This window comes from Cricetulus griseus, chromosome 4 (assembly GCF_003668045.3).
Source record: "Cricetulus griseus strain 17A/GY chromosome 4, alternate assembly CriGri-PICRH-1.0, whole genome shotgun sequence".
NCBI lineage: Eukaryota > Metazoa > Chordata > Mammalia > Rodentia > Cricetidae > Cricetulus > Cricetulus griseus.
In genome coordinates, this window is record NC_048597.1 from 88,522,610 (window position 1) to 88,542,563 (window position 19,954).

At 50.6% G+C, this 19,954-nt stretch overlaps 1 protein-coding gene across 3 annotated transcripts; it reads left to right on the forward strand.

Annotated features, from left to right (window-relative positions):
- Window positions 1-652: 652 nt before the first annotated feature.
- Stxbp2 (syntaxin binding protein 2) lies at window positions 653-11,871 on the forward strand. 3 transcript variants are annotated; one of them, XM_027415795.2, is made up of 19 exons: window positions 653-738; window positions 1,733-1,782; window positions 2,009-2,090; window positions 2,976-3,052; window positions 3,542-3,659; window positions 3,755-3,858; window positions 4,200-4,348; window positions 5,047-5,131; window positions 5,213-5,343; window positions 5,428-5,535; window positions 5,757-5,814; window positions 5,928-5,993; window positions 6,082-6,162; window positions 6,644-6,782; window positions 8,810-8,919; window positions 10,198-10,293; window positions 10,829-10,914; window positions 10,994-11,151; window positions 11,724-11,871. In XM_027415795.2, the coding sequence occupies exons 1-19, from the start codon at window positions 702-704 to the stop codon at window positions 11,807-11,809; spliced, it is 1,821 nt and encodes a 606-aa protein (XP_027271596.1). In that variant the 5' UTR covers window positions 653-701; the 3' UTR covers window positions 11,810-11,871. The 3 variants fall into 3 exon arrangements, with proteins under 3 accessions (XP_027271596.1, XP_027271594.1, XP_027271595.1); XM_027415793.2 differs by having other exon boundaries at window positions 3,581-3,659; window positions 10,991-11,151; XM_027415794.2 differs by having other exon boundaries at window positions 3,581-3,659.
- The last annotated feature ends 8,083 nt before the right edge of the window (window positions 11,872-19,954 follow it).

Here is a 19,954-nt window from a genome sequence, read left to right on the forward strand (position 1 = left end):
ATGAAAATATCACCTGCAATTAATATATGCTGATATAAAAGACTGGGAAACATATCTTTATGAACAGGCACAGATATGTGGTCACAGTCCCCGGGTCTTAAGTTTCTGTTTCTGCCCGGGTCTGCCACAGAATGATAAGACTGAGAAAACTGCATAGAAAAAGTACATAGTACATGGTGGGGTCTCTAAGCTTCCAGAGTCTACCAAATATTGCTCAATCTGGTGCCACTAGTCTTTGGATTACAGAAGGCAGTTGTAACAGTTCCAGATCTAGAAGGCCCGGTTGTCCTTTGAGTGGGCGCACTATAATCACAGACGGAGGAACTTCTAGACAGGGTGGTCCTGGTACCCAGGTGAGATGGGTATTTTTACAGCTCTGCCATCGCGCTGAGCAAACTGATCTTAATGTGTGTGAGCAAGGGAGCACTCCCATGAAGGACTCCTCCAGGGCTCACACAAGCTGGGGACTGTAGGTCTGAGGTCTGAGCCCCTGTCAGTGCACCTGCCCTCGAAGTGGAACAAACAGCTGCAGCTGGGACCCAACTTCCTGGAGGCGGGGAGAGAACCGATGACCACGGGGCGGGACCAGGTGCGCAGGGGGCGTGGCCCGAGCCCGCGGGGTGGGGCCCACGTGGATGACGGGCGGGGCCACGCCCCCACCTTGGGACCAACCCGGAAGCGGCCGTACTCCTTGGGTGAAGATGGCGCCCTCGGGGCTGAAGGCGGTGGTGGGAGAAAGTGAGTGTCACCCCAGGGCTGGGCTCTGGTGTTCCCTCGGCTGTCCCTTGGAGGGGGCTGGAGGCCTCGGGAGAGGAGCGGTGCACGGATTCTGGGATCCTGGCACCGTGACGGTGGGGAGAGCACCTGACTCTTGAGGGGACGGGCGGGGGACTTGGGCCCAGCTGGACTGCCTGCCCCTTAAATGCAGCCGGCGGAACAAAGTTGGGACTCAAAGGAGCAAGGAGAGGGAGGCACAGGCTCGAGTCTAGACGTCTGGGCCCGCTCCAGCTACAGGCTGTTGAGAGTCTTAACCCGGAAAGTTCAGGGGCTGGACTCCGGAGGTCCCACAGTGCCTTGGTCAGCCACCTTCAAGTAGCCTATGAGCACACAGGCGGTGTGCACATTCCCCATGGAGGTGGAGAAATGGGCGCTCTCCTTTTTGCATCATGCCTAAGAGGTCTTTGCAACTGAGGATTGGCTTCTCTGCCTTTCAAGCTCAGGTTCTTGGTGGGGAGAAGAGGGTTTGAGGATTCCCCTCCCCCACCTCCAGTAGTTCCGGCCTCAGCTGCTTCTTCCGCCCTGATAACAGTGGACTGGACACTCTGGTGCACTGGCCAGGGCCCGGGCAAGGGTACCTTTCTTTCCCCTTTCCCCTACTCCTTTCTCTGGGCAGAACAGAGCCTTGCTTAAGCAAGGGTTAGTGGGAGATAGAGGAAACAGGCTTGGAGGTTGATGAGACCCCTCAGAGATGGGAACCAAGTATTCTAGTCTAAGGGACACCAGGAGGCCCTCACTTCCATTCACTCAGTTCTTAAAGATGTATCTCTGTTCTGAGCATTGTACCATCTAGACATGCAGGTGCTTGGGTAAGTTACCAGACCTCACAGGACTTCATTTTGATTATCTGTAAATTGGAAGTGATGCCAGGAGCTGTCACTCAGGAACCCGGTTGGGGTCCAGCGCAGAGAACAAGTGTCCCAAGCACTCTTCTCCCCTTCTTCCTTCCCTGTAGAAATTCTAAGCGGTGTTATCCGGAGCGTTAAGAAGGATGGCGAGTGGAAGGTAGGGCCAAGGCAAAGTGTCTGGGTATCCAGGGGTAGTATTTTACCCAGTCTGTGTAGGACTCCCAGAATGTGAGAATCCCCTCAAAAACTCCTCATAGAATCCTTTGGTCCACAGGAGTTGGGTTGGGTAGATGGGTGCCCCAATGCCTCTGATCCTTGTGGGACCAGCTACAGGCTTTTTTTGCATGGCTCATTTTTCTATGTGTGTCCATCCATCTGAACAGGTGCTCATCATGGATCACCCAAGCATGCGGATCTTGTCCTCCTGTTGTAAAATGTCAGACATCCTGGCAGAGGGCATCACCAGTGAGTGGATGCCTGCCCCCTGTTCCCCAGATAGAACCCAAGTGTGGGGCCTCTTGAGTGTGGGACCTTTGGGTGTAGCCTTAAGTGTGGGATCCTTTCAGATTGGTTCAGCACATAGCTCTCCCTATATAGCCCAGAGCACATACAGACCTTCCTGGTGGCACCCCCTGAAGGGTCAGCTTCATTGACTGTAACCAACTCAACCCTCCGGGCTGAGAATGTAGCTCCATTGGCAGAGTGCTTGCCTAGGGTGAACAAAACCCTGAGGTTGATCCCCAGTACCATATCAAATGGGCATGGTGGCAAGTGTTTGTAAACCCTGCACTCAGGAGGTGGAGGCAGGAGGATCAGAAGTTCAGTCAGTCAGCTGGTGAGTTCAAGGCCAGCCTAGGCTACATGAGATCCTGTCTCAAACAAATAAAACAATGACTGTGCACCCCATATAGGTGTCTCTGTAAGAATCTTGTGTGAACTCTGGGCTCTCTTATTTATTTATTTACTTATATATTTCTATTTGTTTTTCTAGACAAGGTTTCTGTGTGTAGCTCTGGCTGTCCCAGAATTCACAGAGCTCCTCCCGCCTCTACCTCCTGAGTGCTGGGATTAAAGATGTGAACCACCACTGCCCAGCGACTCTGGGTTCTCAAGAGTCTGTAGACTCCCCATGAGTATGGCTGGCTGTGTTACTCCAGATGTGCAGAACCCTGACTCTGTAGCTCTTTAAATGGGGGAACCTTAGGTATATATTTCTGTTAGGAATCCAAGGGAGTAGTAGTACAGCCCTTTAAAACACCCACACCATGGGTCAAGTTCTCTAAACCTGAGACTCCCCGTCTCTTTCTCCATGCCACCACCTATGCGTGTCTCTTCCTCTGTTGCTTTTAGTTGTGGAAGACATCAACAAACGGCGAGAACCCATTCCCAGCTTGGAGGCCATTTATTTGCTGAGCCCCACGGAGAAGGTGCCTATAGGAGTTAGCCTATGTGTGCATGGGTTTGCGTGTGCTTGCATGGCGCACATGTCAATGCATGTATCTGAGTGTGCATACACATGCCATAATGCATGTATGTGCATACATGATGCGTGTGTACACACATGTCTCAGTGCATGTGTATGCATCTGCCAATGTATGTGTATATATGTGCATGTGTGTATACGAGTGCCAGTGCATATGTATGCTGCATATGCATATGTACATGTCAGTGTGCACACATCAAAATGTGTTTATTTGTGCATATATGTGTGTGCAGTGCCAGAATTTGTGTGTGTATATGTGTGCACATATCAGATTGCAGGCATTTGTATAAGTGTGTATGTATGGGTGTACATGTCAGAATGCATGTATATGTCAATTTATGTGTTTATGTGAGCACTGCCCCCCAACAATTGCACATAGTGAGGGATGAGCATCAGTTGGGGATCCCCTGCAGAAGATAGATCTGGGGTGTAGGGTCTGATTCCAACAGTGATCTGCACCCCAACCCCTCAGTCGGTTCAGGCCCTGATTGCAGACTTCCGGGGAACACCGACCTTCACGTACAAAGCAGCCCATGTCTTCTTCACTGACAGTGAGTGAGGAGAACCAGGGGGGCTGGGTGTGGTGATGAGGTGGGGAGTATGGTGACAGAACATTGGTCTGATGGTCCCTCTCTGCCAACCCCAGCATGCCCTGAACCCTTGTTCAGTGAACTGGGCCGCTCTCGCCTGGCAAAGGTGGTGAAGACACTGAAAGAGATCCACCTTGCCTTCCTCCCCTATGAGGCCCAGGTACAGCCGCAGCTTGTGATGGGAAGGGGTGGGCTGTCCTTGACCAAACAGTCCAGGCTCCCTCCAGAACAGACAACACCAACAAGGAGCGCTAGCTCTCTGGGAATTCCTAAAAGGCAACATAAAGCACAGTGCAGAACTTTCTCATTCCCCAAGTGGGAGGGAACCAGGAGCTATCTCTGTTCCCTTTCAACATTAGCTGGAGCTACCCTAGCCTGCTTCAAGGCTGGCAAAACAGATTCCAGAAGATGGTGAAGGCCTCTGGAAGATGCAGGGACAGCGGCTGGAAGTCAGGTTGGGTATCCCCTATGGTGTGGCCATGACACTTCTGTCCTCCCCAGGTGTTCTCTCTGGATGCGCCACACAGCACCTACAACCTTTATTGCCCATTCCGGGCTGGGGAAAGGACACGGCAGCTTGATGCATTGGCCCAGCAGATAGCCACACTATGTGCCACCCTTCAGGAATACCCATCCATTCGCTACCGCAAGTGGGGACCCATCTCTACCCCAAACCCAATGTTACCTGTTTACCTTCACTCTCATTCTGTGTCCATTTCCCCCCAGTGTGTGTGCTTGTGTTCATGTGTGTGTACATGTGTGTATGTATAGAGGTCAGAGGTCAACCTTAGGTGTCTTCCTCAGTTACCTTCCACCTTTATTTTTTTAAAGATTAAAAAAAAAATTATGTGTATGTTTTTGTGTGTGAATGTGAGGGTTCTCACGTACTCCAGGAGAGGATGTCCGATCTCCTAGAGCTTACAGGTGGCTGTAAGCCCCTGGATGTGGGTGCTAGGAGCTGAGCTCAGGTCCCCTGGAAGAGCAGTTTGAGCCTTTAACCGCTTAGCCATGTTTTCGAGACAAGGTACTTCCCTGGGTCCAGGGCTTCTGCATTTGACTAGACTAGCAGGTCAGGCCCAAGGACCCCCTGTCTTCACCTCTGCAGAGCTGTAAATTCAAGCACACTTTTAAAACATGGATTCTAGGGATTGAAATCGGCGGGCCTTCATGCTAGCGTGACAGTTGTTTTACCAACTTAGCCATCTTCCTGGTGCCTGTGTTCAGTCTTTTGCTTGATCCTCATCCAGTCTCCCAACTCCCATCCTCACCCCTACCCTTGATGTCCCCAGAATGTGCTCAATCCTCCCAGCCCCCACATTCTGATGCCCCGTGTCTTCATCACCTCCAGGGGTCCAGAAGACACAGCCCAGCTGGCCCATGCTGTCCTGGCCAAGCTGAATGCCTTCAAGGCAGACACCCCCAGTCTGGGCGAGGTGAGGGGGATGCTGGGGAGGAGCCAGGGAGGCTTTAGAGGGTCACAGTCAGTGTCTTCATCCTTCTCTCTCCTTGCCCAGGGCCCAGAGAAAACACGCTCACAGCTACTCATAATGGACCGGGCAGCAGATCCTGTGTCTCCACTGTTACATGAACTCACATTCCAAGCCATGGCCTATGATCTTCTGGACATTGAACAGGACACATACAGGTAGACAGATCTAGGAAGGTGCTTTCCACCCCTTCCTCTGCCAACTTGGGCCCTTCCATGCTCCAACATGTTCCATCCCTCCAGGTATGAGACCACAGGACTGAGTGAGTCCCGGGAGAAGGCTGTACTGCTGGATGAAGATGATGATCTGTGGGTGGAGCTTCGGCACATGCACATAGCAGATGTTTCCAAGTGAGTGCTGGAGGGAGGGGCACCCAGGCCTCATGCCTCATGATCGTCCCCCTATAAGTTACATACTGCAGGGGGACCCATGACCTGCCTTTAACTGCACTTCACCACAGTGCACCCCATGGCTGGGACTGGTACTAGGTGTACCCCATCAGCTGTCAGGAAGAGGCCCTCCTCAACTGTCTCAGCACCCTTTCTCTTCCCCTGCCCTTGCTCATGGCTAGGAAGGTCACGGAGCTCCTGAAGACATTCTGTGAGAGCAAGCGGCTAACCACAGACAAGGTAGCAGTCCATGGTGGGACAAGAGCCTCAGCCCAGAGTGGAACCTCCCCTGCTGTAGGGCAGGGGCCTGGCCTCACCCCTACCCTCTCTACTCTCTTCTCCCCCTACTTCAGGCCAACATCAAAGACCTGTCACATATCCTGAAAAAGATGCCTCAGTACCAGAAGGAACTAAACAAGGTAAGCTTGGACAGCCGCCCCGCCCCCAGGCTCAGTCTGGATGTCTGACTCGATCGATCGTGTCTCTTAACCTTAACCCACTCTGCAGTATTCTACGCACCTGCATTTAGCAGACGACTGCATGAAACGTTTCAAAGGCTCGGTGGAGAAGCTGTGCGGTGTGGAACAGGTGGGGCCTCAGGGATGTCCCCCAGGAGGCAGAACCTAGGGAGGGGAGGAGTGAAGCCTGGAGGAGGTGGCCAGGGCCCTCCATGAGGCAAAACTTGGGGAGCAAGGGAGGTGTTGACACAAGGGTTGGGGCCCTCTGGCAGGGAGAACTTGGGGAAGGGCAGGGCCTCAGATAGAGGGTAGAAGCTTTATAGTCAGCTTGTGGAGGGGTGGGGTTGGGGAAGGAGGCGTCTTGGTGGGGTGTGGGCCCTGGTGAAGGTTTTGGAGAGGTGGGCAGAGTTGTACTTAGAGACAAGACCCGAGTGAGAGTTGGAGATTATGGGAGAGCATGGCCTGTGCTCGGTTAGGTGGGTTTCAGGAGACCAGTTTCTAGGCTAAGAAGGGTGGGAACATCTTACCAAAGTCCCTGATTTGCCCCACTCTGCTACCCTCCTAATGCTTCCCCAGCAGCTGGTTGGACAGTTAACTCTCATGCCATGCAGGACCTGGCCATGGGCTCCGATGCTGAGGGCGAGAAGATCAAGGACGCCATGAAGCTGATTGTCCCTGTGTTGCTGGATGCCTCCGTGCCGCCCTACGACAAGATCCGGGTTCTGTTGCTCTACATCCTTCTTCGGAATGGTGGGTGAGGCGGTGGCCCAGGGAGGCTCAGGTCCTAGAAATATTGCAACTACAAGGCCTCTCACCTTAGCATGCTGTCTTAGTTTTATTGCCTGTTGCTACGATAAATTGCCCCAACAAAGCAACTTAAGAGAGAGAAGGGTTTATTTGACATCACCATTGAGGAGAGGTTGGGGTGGCAGGAGCTTGCAGTAGCTGGGCATGTCCACGGTCGAGCAGAGAGAATGGATACATCCTTGTGCTTGGCTCTTTATTTATTCTACCCAGGTCAGGATACCCTCCCCAGGGGATGGTGCCACTCATAGTGAGCAGGTCATCCCACTTCAGCTGTGAAATTCAGAAAGTCCCTCACATGCCCACAGGCCAGCCTGCTCTAGTTAATATTTTGTTTTTGTTTTTTGAGACAGGGTTTGGAGGCTCTTTGGCTTTGGAGGCTGACCTGGAACTAGCTCTTGTAGATCAGGCTGGTCTCGAACTCACAGAGATCCACCTGCCTCTGCCTCCTGAGTGCTGGGATTAAAGGCGTGCGCCACCAACACCCAGTTAATTGTTTTTTAAAGAGGCTTATTTTGTATGAATGAGTGCTTTGCCTACAGGTATGTTTGTGTACCGTGTGTGTGCCTAGTACTGTAGGGGCCAGAAGAGAGCATCAGATTCCCTGGAACTGGAGTTTAGCTGGTTGTGAGCCACCACGTGGGTTCTGGGAACCGAACCTCAGTCTTTTGAAAGGGCAGCCAGTGTTATTAACTACTGAGCCACTTCCCCAGCCCGTGTGATGCCCACTTGTAATCCTGGACCTGGAGAGACAGAGACAGGAGGACCCTGGAGCTTGCTGGTTATCTAGTCTAGTTGGATTGGCAGGCTCTGAGCTACTGAGACTCAAAAAACAATATGAAGAGTGATGGTCTTCAGCCTTCAGTTTCTACATGAGCGTGCTCGCGTGTGCATGCTTGTGCACACACACACACACACACACACACACACACACACACACACAATGCATATATGTACAAACACAAAAAGAAGAAAAGACTCCCATCTCATCCGATTCTGTGTGGGGCATGTGTGCAGCTATATGTGCTGTGTGCTCAAGTGGGAGACCAGAGCAGGACACTGAACCTTGCTCTCTCAGTCCCTCTCTTTCTCCTGTGATACAGGGTTTCTCCCTGAATATTGTGTTAGGCTGGAGTCCCGTAAGTCTGTGATCAGCCTGTCCCCATCCCTGAAGCACTGGTTACAGGTGCATATGACCACTGGGTGCTGGGGATTTGAACTCAAGTCTTTTTGCATGTATGTGAGAAGACCAGAGTATGGCATTGGGTGTCCTGCTGAATACCAGTGTCATTCTCTGCTTTATCCCCTTGAGACAGGGTGTGGGAAAGCTGAGGAAGCCATGAGTGGATGTGTATTGTTGACATGGGCACAGCCATGTCAAAGACCCACTGCCTCAGATCCACGGGGTGGCAAAGCCTTCCTTAGGTCAGACTTGGAATAGCAAAGGCTTTCTCTGATCCAATGAGTGTTTTCAAACGATTGACCAATGTGGGCAAAAACACTAATGGGCTGCCACTCCATCAGTGTGCAGTGTGCACAGCCCACCTGACCCTGGTTTTTCTGGACATGCGCCTATCATTTCTTTAGTGTTTGTTTCTTTATTCCCTCACTGCCCCTAGTCAGGTCAGGCCTCTAGTCTCTCCAGTCTCGGCAACAGGGTCTCTCCTTGAACCTGACCTAGGCTGGGGTCTAGAAATATCTTCCTGTTTTTAAGTGGGTGCTGTGGATTTGAACTCAGGGTTTCATACTTGTGCTTCAAACAGTCTGACCCACTCAAGCGTCTCTCCAGCTTTCTCAGCTAATTCTGGAAGACTCTTCCATTTTCCCTTTTCAGAGATAGTGTCTACAGTTCCTCTTTGTTATAACACTAGAAACTTCTGGGTATTGGAGAAGTCCTAGCTGTGAGACTCTCTACAAATCCCTTTACACAGAACACCACCAGTCACTTACTGTGACCCTGTCACTCTCCCCAGGTGTGAGTGAGGAAAACTTGGCCAAGCTGATCCAGCATGCCAATGTGCAGGCCTACAGCAGCCTCATCCGGAATCTGGAGCAGCTAGGGGGCACCGTCACCAACTCTGCGGTATGTGGGGAGCTGATGAGCCGTGGAGCTGGGCCCTTGCAGGATTAGGGGTCATACATGCCCAGTCCAGACGTGCAAGCATGGCATGGCTTTTTGGGAACCAAGAGTACCAAGGCCTTCCCCAATTCCCTAGCATGATGGGTAGCAGAGCTGAAATGGGCCCTCTAGGTGCTGGTACAGTATGGGTGTGCAGCCTCAGCTCTCGGACAGGTGGGAGAGTGAGTCATAATTAACTGGGAGACAAGGTCAAAGTGGGGCCTCTGGAGGCCTCAGTAAACCTCTCACCCCACTCAACACACATGGTGGTTTCTTATGCTCTCCTCTAGTCTCTCTCCCTGACCTATGTATTCAGCTTTCCTTGTTTCTGCTGTAACACAGGTCTGAGACCTTGTCCCTTGACCTTCCCCCTGTTCCTTGTCTCTCTCTCTCACACACACACACACACATTCTTCTTATTTTGAGGCAGATTTCACTCTGTAGCTCAGGCTGGCCTTGAACTCACTCAGCAGCTAAAACTAATCTTTTTTTCTTCTTCTTAGACAGGTTTTCTCTGTGTAGCCCAGGCTGTCCTGGAACTCATTCTGTAGACCAGGCTGGCCTCAAACTCATAGATATCCACCTGCCTCTGCTTCCCTAGTGCTGGGATCAAAGGCATGAGATACCATCACCTGGCTGCTAAGGCTGATCTTAAACTCACACCATAACTCAGACTGGCCTCAAATTCATGGCCATTCCCTTGCATTAGCCTCCTGAGTACCTGGGATTAAAGATGTGACCTGCCGTGCCTGGCTTGTCTCTTGCCGTTTCTGTATCCTTCACCTGACTTCCATCTTCCTTCTTTTTCTTTGTTCTGTTTTTCCCCCTCCCATTTCTGTTTCTTCAGTCTCTCTTTCCATCCCTACCTCTGTCTCCCTGCCTCTGTGTCCGTCTCTGTATCTCGTGTCTATGTGCCTCTTTCTTTGTCTTTGTTTCTTTGTCTTTTTTTTTTCTGTCTCTTGCATCTTGTGTCTTTCTGTCTCTATCTTCCCCTCTTTTTTATGTGTGCCCTCATCTCTGTCAACCTGTTTCTGCCTCTGCCTGTCTGTATCTCTTGAATCCCTTTCTCTGTCTCTCTTTGCTCTGCTCTGTCTTTCTGTGTCTCTGTCTCTCTGTCTATCTTTTTCTGTCTCTTTCTGCTCCATTTCTCCCATCTTTTTGTTCACTCATAGCCCCTTCCCATCTGTGATGGGTTCCTTCCCTTCCCAACCCCGTTCCGTCCCCACCTGGCCCCCTCTGTAGGGCTCAGCGACCTTCAGTCGGCTGGAGCGGAGGGAGCGCATGGAGCCCACCTACCAGCTGTCCCGTTGGACCCCAATCATCAAAGATGTGATGGAGGTACACATGTTGGGGCCCCTGTACCTCTCTACTGATCCCATTAGCCACTAAGCCCTTCACCCCACTCACCCAGGCTCTCAGTGCTAAGCCTTGGAGCTTAGTGGAAAATCCTTCATTATCAGCATACCCCTGGCACCCTATCTGCTCTGTGGGGAGGGAGATACACAAAACTGCACCCCAGGAATTGGGGCTGCAGAGGAACTCCTTGCTAGAGATTATAGCTTTCTCTATACTCTGTGTTCTCGTCTATCCATACCTTGTTACCCAAGAAGCCTATCTTATGCTGGCCCCTGGCCACCCTGATACCCCAAAGCCTCAACCTCAAATATTAATGTATTGGGGGCTTTGTTCTTCCCAGTCCTTAGAAAGTGGTATGTCCTGCTTGGGAGCCCAGCAACTTTGCACCTTGGCTTCTTGGACTCCTGGGTCCCCAAGAGACAAGGAGCTGTAGTCAGTGGTGCTGTGACCCATGGCCATTTCAGTTCCTGGGTTCCACTGACTGGGGTTCTTTAACCTTTCCTATCTGGCCACCTAGGATGTGGTGGAGGACAGGCTGGACCGAAAGCTGTGGCCCTTCGTGTCTGACCCTGCCCCTGTGCCTAGTTCCCAGGCAGCTGTCAGGTGAGGGCCCTGGAGAGGCCTGGGGTGGGGCCTGGGGGGGCAGCCAGCCTGTACTGACCTCTACCCATCACCCCAGCAGTGCTCGTTTTGGCCACTGGCATAAAAACAAAGCTGGCATCGAGGCTCGTGCTGGGCCCAGGCTCATTGTGTACATTGTGGGTGGTGTGGCCATGTCTGAAATGAGGGCTGCCTATGAGGTGACCAGGGCCACTGAAGGCAAATGGGAGGTGCTTATAGGTGAGTAGCCAGAACTGGGGTCCCTGGGAGCTTGACTGTAGGGGTTCTTGAGATCTAGGGCTGGACTTGAGGGTCCCTTGGAGTCTGCAGTTAGATTTGATATCCCAAAAGGCCAAGACGTGGGGACCCTTAAGACTTGGGGATAGATTTGGGCTTCCTTGGAGCCTGGGGCTGGATTCTGGGTCCCTAAAAGCCCAGGGCTGGACTCTGGAGTCTTGGAATCTAGGGCTGGCCTCTGAGACCCCTTTGGGGGTCTGGGGCTCACCTGTGTGGTTTGTGAGGGTCTGGGGATGAACTCGAGTCCCTGAAGGCCTAGGATTAGACTCTGAAGTTTTGGGGCTTTGGGACAGGCATCTGAGGTCTCTGAGGGGCTGAGGCTTGAGTCCCCAGGGGGAGTAATCACTTGGGGCTGGGCACCCATGTTTCTAAGCTTTGGGACTCCTGAGTCATTGAAAAGACAGGGCCTTGGTTTGCAGAGGGGCAGGACATTGCTCTTAGCAGCCAGGACACTAGCCAGGAGTGACAAACTCCCAGGCAGGACCTCTACCTCCACACCTTCCCCTCCTGCCCAGGCTCTTCACACATCCTCACTCCAACCCGCTTCCTCGATGACCTCAAGACCCTGGATCAGAAGCTGGAGGACATGGCCCTGCCTTGACTCAGCCCCTGCCTCTCTGTGTTCTCCTGTTCTAAGAAATAAACTCCTCCTTCTGTCTCTCCCTCAGGGTTCACCTCATTTTCTCCCCAGGGGGAGCTGTACTGAGCCAGACCTGTGCTACAGGCCTCCCACACCCTACTGTCCTGCCTGAACCTTCCCTGGCCCCCAGCCACATCATCAACTATCATGAAGTTTGAGAATCTGGGCTGTGGTTTCAGTATTGGCTGGAGGTTTACAAGGCCCTGACTATCTTGCTGGGAACCCCATCTGAAACCCAGGGCCTGATCTTAGCAGACGAATTGAGAGGAGAGAGCAGGAAGGTGCAGGTCAGGGTACAGCAGGGCTGGGACCCCCATTGTTACTAGAATTCTTTAGCTGTTCGGTTAGAATTACAGAAAAAAAAATCTAACCTTTTATTTTATGTCTATGGGTGTTTTGCTTGCATGTATATCTGTGCATATGCATGCTGTGCCTGCAGAGGTCAAAGTAGAGTGTTGGGACCAGTTATAGATAGTTGTGAGCTGCCATGTGGGTGCTAAGAATCAAACCTGGGTTTTTTTTTTTTTTAAAGATTTATTTATTTATTATGTATACAACATTCTGCCTCCATATATGCTTGCACGCCAGAAGAGGGCACCAGATCTCATTACAGATGGTTGTGAGCCACCGTGTGGTTGCTGGGAATTGAACACAGGACCTCTGGAAGAACAGTCAGTGCTCTTAACCTCTGAGCCATCTCTCTAGCCCAGCAGCAGTGCTCTTAACCACAGGCATCTCTCCAGCCCCAGAAATAGAAGCAGGTAGACTAGGCCTGAATGCTGACTCTTCCCCTGAAGCCTTCCATGAGCTACTGCAAGTGGAACTTGCTGCCACAATTCCAGGAATCAGAGCCAGCATTCACAACACAGCAAACTTGCTCGCACCCCCAACCCCAAGGTATGCCTGTAGACTCTAATTGCAGGACATACTAGTTCATTAGGGCCAACTTAAAAAATGTCCCCAGGACCTGGATGGCTCAGAGGTTAAGAATGCTTGCTGCTTACAGACGCCTAGAGTTTGGTTCCCAACACCCATACTAAGTGGCTCACAACTCTAGGGGATTCAGTGCTCTCTCTTGGCCTCTGTGGGAACTCAGAATACATGCAAGTGTGTGGGCGCTCCCATGTGCACACATATACACATGTGCACACACACAAATAAATAAAAGTACTTCACTCTGTATGACTTAATAAGAATTTATTGTTCCCCAGCTCTGGAAGCTTGGTCTTTACCCAGGGTGTTGGCTTGGCTGGCTTTGTAGATGGCCATCTTTTGTTTTCTTTCAGAGAATGGTGTCCTGTAGCCTCAGGCTGACCGTGTTAAATAGCCAAGGATGACTTGGAACTGATTCTCCTGCCTCACTCTCCTGAGTTTTGAGGTTAAAGCCAAGTGCACCCATACAGTCTCTGCAGGGTCGGGGATGAGCAGTTTTCCATGCATGCTAGGCAAGCACTCTTGCAGCTGAGCCACATCTCCAGCCCTGAGGTCACCATTTCCCTGTGTCCTCACACAGCGTTCCAATTTCCTCTTATGACACCACATACTAGATTAGAGCCCACCCTGTGGCCTCATTTTTTTTTTTTTAATGATCTTTTAAAAGACCTTCTTTCTAAATATAACCACTCTGAGATACTAGGGCTTGGGACATGAACTCTGGGGAACATACAATTTAACTCATAGTAGTTGGGGGACAGGAAGTGTGTTTGTTTCACTGAATAATTCAAAGAAGGGTCATTATCTCTGGGGTCACAGCCAGGCAGGTGTTGCAGGCAAAGGGAGCATGGGGATGGGAGGCACCCTAAAGTTTTTTCCTGGAGGTGATGGTGTGAGTAGAAGGGATGGGGAGGCTCAAGCCGAAAACGTGGAAGGATGCCTGTTGCACCACTGACCGACAAGCGCTGGGCCTATAGTGCTTGCCCTTGGTCCCATCCCTGGCCTTAGGATAAGGTAAGAACTACATGGGGCCTTGCAGACTTGTTGAAGATTTTGGTTACTGATGGGCAATTGGACACCATGGTTGGTCCCGTGCAGGGAGATCTAGAAAGAGGATCCAAGTGTGCTGGTGGCCTGGGCTGGAGTCGAACGAATCAGGGGGCGGCGCTAGGTTTACTTCGCGGGTCTCTTCTGGGCAAGTGAACCATGCATGCAAAGAGTTGCAGACAGCAAGTAGAACCCTCTTGATTTTGGTTGAGGGAATCTAAAGACATGTTCCAAACAGTTGAGAACACGAGCCCCTGAGATTCTAATCGGATTGTTCTGAGCGCCCCAACTCCAGACAGAAAGATCATGAAATTCGTGGGATTAATATCAGTGTGTGTGTGAGGAAGTGGGCTGTCGCAGACCCACCCCTCCCCCTCCCCCTCCCCGAGACAGGCTGTCCTGGATTCAGTGCTGAAGGGACAGGTTTTTCGTGGAGGGAGGAGAAGGGTGTTTTTCCTGCTCTGTAGCTCAGGCTGGCCTGGGAATCTCTATCGCCTTGCCTCAGGCTCTGAAGTGCTGGGGTTGTCTGGCACGGAGGTAATTCTAAAGTTTAAAACCGCTCTTTCCTTCTGTTCCTCTGAAGGACAGACAGGACTCCGCCCCTCCCTTCTCTCTCTCTCTCCTCTCCCCCTTCTCCCTTCCTTTCCCTTTCTAGAAAGGAAGAAAGAAGGAAGGAAGGAAAGAAGGAAGGAAGGTTTAAAACGTAAACCTACGATCCCTAGTGGAAAAACTGCGGTTTCTTTCCCAGGATCTATTTGCGTAGTTAAGAAAGGTGAGCGCCAGGGGACGCTGCGGCTCAATTTTCCGTTTTTTTTTTTTTTTTTTTTCTCTAATTCCAGATTGTAGCCAGGGCTTGGGTGACCTTAATTATAAGAGAAGCCTGGGAAGTGGGCTAAGGATTATTCAGCGGTGCTCAACAGAAACAAAGTTCTGTTGCTTAAACTGCTCTCATCTCTCCTTTAAAAACAAGAAAAACCTCATCATGCAATGTAGTCCTGGCTATGGAAACCATGTGGACCAGGGGGGGGGGCAGTGCTGGAATTAAAGGCATGCTTCACTACCCACATTAAGTGGTGTGTCTGTCTTAGGGTTACTACTGCTGTGATGAAACATGACCAAAAGCAATTGGGGGGGCGGTTATTTCACTCACAGTTCCATATAGCAGCTCGTTGTCAAAAGCAGTGAGGGCAGGAACTCATGCAAGGCAGGAACCTGGAAGCAGGAGCTGATGACAAGGTTGTGAAGAGGTGCTAATTACTGGCTTTTTCCTCATGCCTTGCTCAGCCTGCTTTCTTTTTCTTTTCTTCCCCTTTTTCCGAGAAAAGTTTTCTCTGTGTAACAATTCTGGCTGTGTTGGAATTCACTCTGTAGCCCAAGCTGGCCTCAAACTCACAGAGATCCACCCCTCCTTTGCCTCCTAAGTGCTGGGATTATAGGCATGCACTGCCACTGCCTGGCCTATCAGGCTACTTTCTTATAGAACCTAGGACGCACAATAGGCTGGGCCTTCCCACATCAATTACTGATTAAGAAAATGTCTTACAGGCTTGCCTACAGCCAGCCTAATAGAGGCATTTTCTCAGCTGAGCCTCCCTCTGATGATTCTAGCTTGTATCAAGTTGACATAAAATTAGCCAGCACAGTGTCTGTAGCAAACACAAATACTGATTGCGCAAGAATTTATTGGCCCCCATGGCCAATGTCATCATCTGATGTCTTGGCACGCCTCTCATATTACGAGAATAAAATGTCCACTCTTGCTTTCTGTGTTATGTGGTATACCCCTGAGGGTGGGGGTGGGGGGGGGGAGGGGCTTGCTGACCTTCCCCTAACCAGTGACACGTTGTTTCTGCCCCAGAGCCTTGCATCTGTAGCTCATCTGCTGTCTCTCCTTAGCTCGTGCCACCACATCACTACTTGCTACATGGTGTTTCCATTTTCCTGCCCTGTGGAATGTCCCACATTGTGGCTTTGATTAGTGGCTTCCTTGGCACAACCCATAATAGGTCCCCCAGCATCTGTGGGTCCCCGCGCCTGCCTTCCTGCCTTCCCTAAACAGAGGCTTAGAACACAGCACCCATTTTAATTTGATTCAGTGGTCAGCAGCCAGAAAAGGCTATGCTTGCTGGATCCTTCCTGTTGCCTCACGTCAAGAGCCTATGCTGTCATCTCAGGGGATGTCCTTAGCCCTCAGTAACTCTCCAGGTAAGATGTTATGTGGGGCTATAGGCATGACTTAGTGGTAGAGTGCTTGCCTAACATTTCCCAGAAAGCTGGGGGTGTGGCTCAGAGGTACAGCCCCTGCCTAGAATCCAGTAGTCAGGTGGGTGTGTGCCTCAGCAGTATAGCATTGCCTAGCATGGTTAAGGCCTGGATTCAATCCTCACGGCTGCACAAATTAAAAAATAAATAAGAGAAAAAGCCATCAAATTCTCTACCCAGAACATTTTTGTGTTGTGTGAAGTTGCTCAAATCTGGCAACACAAGTTGACCAACAGCTCCTTGCTGCCAAGAACATTGTGAAAATGTGTCTGGGGTGAGGAAAAGGCCTGCTAGGGGAAAGGGTGTTCTCTTTGGGCCAAGGATGATGTCCCCTGGGCTTAGTGTTAGCAACACCTGGCGATGGCCAGTCCATAGTCTGTTTTGTGTTTGTGTGTGGTGCTTGGGATAGAACCTAAGGCCTTGGCATATCCCTGAGTCATGCCCCAGCCCTTCACTGAGGGATCCTTGGCAGGGGCTTTTCTCCTGAGCCATAGCACTAGATCTCCACCTTCTTTGTTTTTTGAGGCAGGTGGTCTTTTCTTGTTGTTGTTAAATTAAAGATTTTATTTATTTGTTAGATATGCAGTGTTCTACCTGCATGTATGCCTGCATACCAGAAGAGGGCACCAGATCTTATCTTGGATGGTTGTGAGCCACCATGTGGTTGCTGGGAATTGAACTCATGAATGACCTCTGAAAGAGCAGCCAGTGCTCTTAACCTCTGAGCCATCTCTCCAGCTCCAGGGTGGTCTTTTTATTGAACTTGTAGCTTGCTGATTCCAGCTAGATCCTGCCTGCCATCCCTAGGAAACTTCCTGTTTCTGCCTCCCCATCACCAGGCTTATAGGAACACAGGTTTTTGTCTGTTTTTAATGTGGGGGTCAGTGAATTCAAATTCAGATCCTTGTGCTTGCAGAACAAGCACTTTACTGACTGAGCCACCCTCCCAGCGGTCCCAGTGGCCCTTTGAATGTGCATCCACCTCACATGACATCAGTTGTGTCATCTGTAAAATTGCACAGGACTGTTGCAAGAACAGAGAGGGAGCGTTGTGTAGTCATGCAGTTTAATGGTAGAGGCTGAAGAGATGGGAGGAGGGAATTGGAAGGAGGATGGCTCAACTTTGTTCCAGGAAATGGTGACCAGATGGTCCTGCCCCCCCCCCCAACTTTCCCTTCCTCAACACTTTTTTTGGAGGAAGTTTTGAGTTGCTCCATAAGTCCACGTCCCCACCCCCCTTTGGTTACTCCTGGCAGTAGAAATGCAAGGAAGGTAACTGGAGAGACGCCCAGTGAGTAAGAGCTCTTGCTGCTCAGGGATGAGGACCTGAGGGTGGATCTCCAGCACCCATGTGACAAGCTGCACTTAGGTGTTTGTTTGCCCCTAGCCCCAGCAGTAAACGGGGCAAAGACAGGAGGTGTGCAGGGCTCGCTGGCTGTCAGCCTAGGCCCACGTTCAGTGGGAGATCATCTGTTAAGGGAGTCAGGCTGAGGGTGATGGATCTGGGCACTTGATGTCCTTCTCTGGCTTCTGCATCTATGTACCTGTGTACACACATGTGCACATACATTACACACAGTCCTGTACATATAACACACAAGATAAACTTAAGAAAGTTGTTTTTTGCTTTTTTTTTTTCAGTAAAGTTGTATATTTTGAAGTTCCTTTTAACATTGGTTTAACATTGTGTAAACAAACAATCCCAAAACCAACATGGGCACTGGCTGCTCTTTCAGAGGACCCAAGTTTGGTTCCCAGCACCTATACGGTGGCTCACAACCACCTGTAACTGCTAGCTTCTTGCTGGCAAAGATCAACCTGTGCTGGTTGGGGCTGGTGTGATGCTGTTCTTGCCTCAGACATTTTTTTTTTTTTCCGAGACAGGGTTTCTCCGTATTGTTTTGGAGCCTGTCCTGGAACTCGCCCTGTAGACCAGGCTGGCCTTAAACTCAGAAATCTGCCTGCCTCTGCCTCCCTAGTGCTGGGATTAAAGGGGAGCGCCACCAACGCCCAGCTTTACCTTGGATCTTTGCTTTAACATGATGGTGTCATTGGGTTCAAGCTCTAGGGTCTAGTTAAGGACTTTTCCATTATGTTTCTGTGTGCATGTATGTGCATGTGAGTGCAGTTGCCCACAGCAATCAGGAGGGGGCGTTAGGTCTCCTGTAATGAGTTCATAGGTGTTTGTGAGCCACCTGATGTGGATGCTGGAACTGAATTCCACCAGAGCAGTAAGCACTCTTAACCACTAAGCCACCTCTCTGACCCCAGTCAAGGTTTTAACTGATAGCAGCATTGTAGTGATTTTGGTAGCAATCCTCACAGAAAAACAGCTATGGTCCGATATCAGACCTTTGAGACAGAGTCTCATGCAGCTTGGGCAGGCCAGGAACTAGGTAGCCAAAGACGAGCTTAAACTCCCAAGCCTCAGGCTTCTACCTCTCAAGTGTTGTGATTACAAGTGTGTGCCTTGCCCCGCTTACTAATACTGTACTGGGTGCTGATGAGATGGCTCGCTGGGTAAAGCAACTTGTATCTAAGCCTGAGGACCAGTGTTTAATTCCTGGGACTCACATGGTAGGAGAGAACCAACTCCTGAATTTTGTCTTCTGATTTCTACACATGCACTGTGCACGCACACACGCACGCATGCACATACACATACTTAGAAATAATGCTTTCTGGTAATTGGGGTTTCTGTGGAAAGATGTTGGGTTTTCTTGCTGTAGACACATGTAGAGAATGGGTAACCATGGGATGGGAGGGACATGTTAACTTACCTGGCAGATGCAAACATATTGCTGCTGCCTATGGTTTTTGCTTGATTTTGTTTTTGTTTTGTTTTTTTGTTTTTTCAAGACAGGGTTTCTCAGTATTGCTTTGGAGCCTGTCCTAGAACTTGCTCCTGTAGATCAGGCTGGCCTTGAATCTATAGAGGTTGCCTTCCAGCATTTGGGAGGCAGAGGCAGGAGGATCTCAGTGAGTTCAAGGCCAGCCTGGTTCTACAAACCAAGTTCCAGGACAGTTTCACAGAAAAATCTTGAAAAACCAGGAGGAGGAGGAGAAGGAGGAGGAGGAGGAGGGGGAGGAGGAGGAGAGGAGGAGAGAGAGAGAGAGAGAGAGAGAGAGAGAGAGAGAGAGAGAGAGAGAGTGCTGAGTTCAGTTGTCCTCTGTCCTCCACATAGGCACTGTGTGTAAACGCATACACATCACATACATGTAATAATAGCAACTGAATAATGTTTTAAAAGCGGAGAAGATAAACTAGGTTCCACTGAGTCATTTACACACATGGATATTCTGTACTTGGGCTGGAACTATGACCACCCCATGTTTATCATGTAAATGACACGTGAGAAAGATGGATTTCCAAAGGACCCAGAGGGTCTGACCCCTTGCTCCCTGCACCAGAAAGTAGAGCTCTTGCCTAGAATTCCTCAGTGAGGAGCTTCAGGTGGTGGTTGACAGGTAGAGTGACTTCCTGGAACCTCCTAGGAAGGGCTGGGGACATGGCTCCATGGTAGAGCTCTTGCTTACACTCCCCCAGTGAGAGGCTGGGGGCGTGGCTCCAGCTAGACCATCTGTGTTGGTTCCAACCACTGAAGGGTTGGAAATGTAGCTCAGGTGAAAAGCACCTGCCTAGAAACTTCCAGTGAGGGGCAGGGACCATGGTTCAGAGGTAGGGGTCTGCCTAGAATCTCCTAGTGAGGGGCTGGGGTGTGACTCAGCAACTGAGCACTCGCCTAGATTTTAGTGGTAAGGCTTGACTATAGTGTATATCCCCAAGCAAACAAAGAAACATACATTGAACTGTGGTCACACAGGGACAGGGTCTCAGTTTGCATCTCCAGCCCCTCCCTGAAG